The 4,221-nt window shown below is 42.8% G+C and overlaps 1 protein-coding gene across 2 annotated transcripts in view; it reads left to right on the top strand.

The window, feature by feature from the left end:
• Positions 1-4,221, top strand: part of Znf786 (zinc finger protein 786) — a 13,775-nt gene that overhangs the window by 1,793 nt on the left and 7,761 nt on the right. Inside the window, exon 2 of one of the 2 annotated variants that reach the window (XM_005372011.3) lies at positions 2,043-2,169. In XM_005372011.3, the coding sequence (XP_005372068.2) occupies positions 2,043-2,169 (127 nt within the window). Of the gene's footprint in view, positions 1-2,042; positions 2,192-4,221 lie in introns of those variants that run through there. The other variant, XM_013355521.2, reaches the window with a different exon arrangement.

A 4,221-nucleotide genomic window follows, 5' to 3' on the forward strand; every position in this document is an offset into this window, starting at 1 on the left:
TTGTTGTTGTTGTTGTTTTTTGGACACAGGGTCTCTCAGCATAGCCCTGGCTGTCCTGGAACTCACATTGTAGATGAGACTGGCCTGGAATCTAGAGATCCACCTGCCTCTGCCTCCTGAGTGCTGGAATTAAAGGTGTTTATTACTATGCCCAGCACAAAATTATTGTTTTAAAATAAATAGTGTAACACAAGTAATTTGTATTAACTTAAAATGTTGGGTTTTGCCAGGGAGTGGTGATAGCACAGAGGTCAGAGGCCAACAGATCTCTCTAATTCAGGTCAGCCTGGTCTTCAGAGCAAGTTCCAAAACAACCAAGGCTACAGAAACCCTGTCTCAAAAAAAAATTATTTTTTTTTTTAAATAAGACTGAGCAGTGGTGGTGCACACCTTTAATCCCAGCCCCCAGGGAGGCAGAGGCAGGCAGTTCTCTGTGAGTTCAAGGCCAGCCTGGTCTACAGAGTGAGTTTCAGAACAGCCAGGGCTATACAGAAAAAAACCTGTTTCAAAAAAAAAAAACACCAAAATAAACCCAAAATGGAAATAATATATACTTTATTTAATAGCCATAGAAAATAAGCACATGCCAATAACAAATGGAGTTAAACTAGGTTTAAAAAGTCAGCAAGGGAGGGCTGGAGAGATGGCTCAGAGGTTAAGAGTACTGGCTGCTCTTACAGAGGTCCTGAGTTCAATTCCCAGCAACCACATGGTGGCTCACAACCATCTGTAATGAGATCTGGTGCCCTGTTCTGGCATGCGGGCATACATTGAGGCAGAATGTTGTATACTTAATAAATAAATTAATATTTAAAAAAAGTCAGCAAGGTGTAGGGTTACAGCCATATGGGCAGAATATTTCAACTAACAAATATATAATTTACATAGTTCTAATTATGAACTTAGGAACTATTTTTCTAGTTAACCATGATAAGCATAAACACTAAACAATTTTGAGCTAGGGATATCACTCAAGGGTAGAGAAGTTGCCTAGCATGTCCAAGGTCCTGGATTCAGTCTCTCTCTCTCTCTCTCTCTCTCTCTCTCTCTCACACACACACACACACACACACACACACACACTTTACAGCTCAGGTTGTTTATACCCTTTGACTTAGTGATACCCTTCTATGAAAGTAAAAGTGCTGATACTTAAAGAAAGCCATCCGAGCATTGTCTAATTTGCAGAGGGGAAGCCAAGCATCCCAGCGCTGGAGAGGCAGAGGGAGGGAGGTTTCTGTGAGATCTAGACCAGTCCCAGTCTACATCGCACATGAGAGCCTGTCTTAAATAAATACACAATATTTACAGAGAAGGAAGAAGCAGTGTGTGTGTGGCCCATTAATGGGCTCTGTCTCCTTGTGGAGTATGATGTAATCACACAGTTTACCCCAATGTGAGTTTACTTCCTTGTATTCGTCTGAGGGCCATGACATATTACATGAATGACGTTTCATACTGATTTGGCTTCACGTTTGTAAAGAGTATACCATCCCATACACACATATGGAGACACATATGAGATGGGTGTGGGAGTGAGAGCAGAGCAGAGATAGAGGAAACAAATCATTTTGCTTATTTAATTATTTTTGTGTGTATGGGTGTTTTGTCTGCATGTGTGTCTGTGCACCATGTGTGTGCAGTGTCTGTGGAGAGCTTAATGGCATTCGGTTCCCTGGGACTGGAGTTACGGATGGTTGTGAGCTACTGTGTGGGAGCTGGGAACTGAACCTGGGCCTTCAGGAAGAGCATCCAGTGCTCTCAACTGCTGAGCCATCTCTCCAACCAACCAATAAATCACCTTCCCCTGCATCCTGAGACAGGGTCTCACTCTGTAGCCCTGGCTGTCCTGGAACTCACTCTGTACACCTAGCCGGCATTAAACTTCCAGAGATCCTCCTGCCTCTGCTGATCACTTCTGTGGAAGTAACTGCTGAGTCAAAAACAGCCGTCTACTTTGTAAGTCTCACATATGCAATGAGAATGAACTGGAATCACTTGTAGCAATCATGACTGTATCTGTAAAATGTCTCTCACTTCAGTTACCGCTGACCTTTGAAGATGTGGCCGTTTATTTCTCTGAGCAAGAGTGGCAGCATTTAGAAGCATGGCAGAAGGAACTTTACAAGCATGTTATGAGAACCAATTATGAGACTCTTGTCTCTCTCGGTAAGGAGCTTTCAACTTCTCGGTGAGTCTTGCAGCTGGACCTTGTGAGGTAGCAAGATTGCTTAGATACTAACCCAGAAAGTCCTATTATCTCTTTGTTGTTGTTGTCAATAATAAAGTATACATTACCCATCTTTATTCGGGGCGGACATTGCAGGACAGTATTTAAGACAGCACATGATGTCACTTACAGGTAGCTAAGACATATGTTAAAACGTTTCCCATCACAGTTTACTGAGATGTTTGGTTTTCCACCGAGAATCACACTTGCTTCATGCCCATAGTACGTGTGTGCCTTAACCTAGAAACTGGCCTCCTTGCAGCTTTACAAAAGGGTTAGAGACTGCAAGAAACTAATGGTCTTCCCTGTAGTGTGATTCTGAATAAGTGCACCCTGATGTGTTTACGGGTAGCTGCCTCTGGTTAGGATGATGGATAATTTTTCCTTCTTTGGTTCCATCATCATCATCATCATCCCTCCTGTGTGTGATGCTAGAGATAACATCCTGGTCCTTGTATGTGCTAGGCAAGGGCTGTATCACAGAATTAAACTTACACCTCCTTTATAGTTCTTGTTTTTTGGGTTTTTGTTGTTTTATAGTTTTTTGAGACAAGGTCTCCCTTACTGTATAGTTGAGGCTGGCCTGGGACTCACTATATAGATCATCTTGCCTCGGGTACTGGGATTATAGGTGGGTAGCAGCCGGTCGTGGTGGCTGGAAGGATGTACTGAAGGAAGAGGCAGAGCAGGAGGATTATAAATTCAAGGTTTGCCTGGGCTACATATTTGTGGGAAATGGTGGTACACACATTTTAATCCCAGAACGTGGGAGCTAGAGGCAAGTGGACTCTGTAAATCTGAGGCCAGCCTGGTTTACATAGTGAATTCCAGGACATGAAAGGCTACAAAGAAATGCTAGGGGTGGGGGTGGGGGCAAGGCGTGAACCATATGCCTGGCTAGTTTTTCTTATCAGTTAAATTTTTAAATGAGTCTGAAGCTGGAGAGATGATTCAGTCAGTCGGTCAGTAGGGAAAGCACCTGCCTTGGCAGCATGAAAATCTGAATTTGCATCCTCAGAACCCACATAAAAGACGGGTGCGGTGGCACATGCCTGTTTATAATCCCATTGAGAGGCCAGGTGGAAGGTGGATCCCTAGAAGATTGAAGGCTGACCTACATGGCAACAAGTCTCAGGCCAATGATGGATCCTCTCTCAAAATTTAAAAGGTGGAACGTAACAGGTATTTCTTTGGACTACCAGCTTCCAAATGACGACGTGGAAACTTATTTATTATGAAAGCTTAGCCTTATCTTAGGCTTGTTCCCAACTAGTTCTTCAAACTTAAATTAACTTATTTGTATCAATCTACATTCTTCATGGCTCCTTACCTTTCCTCAGTACCATCTGTCCAACTTCCTTCGAGTTTGGCTGACTAATCTCCCACCTCAGATTTTTATCCAGCGTTCCTATCTCTTCCTGGAAGTCCCACCTATCCTCTCCTGCCGGGTTATTGACCATTCAACTCTTTGTTAAACCAACAGAAGGTGCCTTTAAAGGTGAAGAAGGACAGAGATACATCTTCACACAGTTTACAAAATAATTATCCCAACAGTGAAAGGTGTTCTGAGAACCAATACCCAAGATTGTCCCTTGACTTCCAATGCATGCCATGCATCCCCCAACATGCACACATACAAAGTCATGCATAAAAATTAGCCTGTTCAGAAGCATAAAATAAAAGATGAAAGTCTCCTGTTTGATTCTTTTTTTTAAATTTATGTCTACAAGTGTTTTGCTGCATGTATGTCTGTGCACCACATGGGTGTTGCAGTCTCTGGAAGGGGAGTCACTGTGAACCACTGTTCGGTTCTGGAAGTTGAACTGCTGTCCTCTGGAAGAGCAATCAGTGCTCTTAACCACTGAGACGTTGCTCCAGCTCCAAGGCAGGCGCTTTAACCGTTTCTGTTTTCATTGATAAAGCAGTTTTCTTTGAACTAAATATGGTAACACTCATTTCTTGATGTATTGAGTTTAGTAGTAGCTTAATTA

Source organism: Microtus ochrogaster, unplaced genomic scaffold (genome assembly GCF_000317375.1).
Source record: "Microtus ochrogaster isolate Prairie Vole_2 unplaced genomic scaffold, MicOch1.0 UNK153, whole genome shotgun sequence".
Taxonomy (NCBI): Eukaryota; Metazoa; Chordata; class Mammalia; order Rodentia; family Cricetidae; genus Microtus; species Microtus ochrogaster.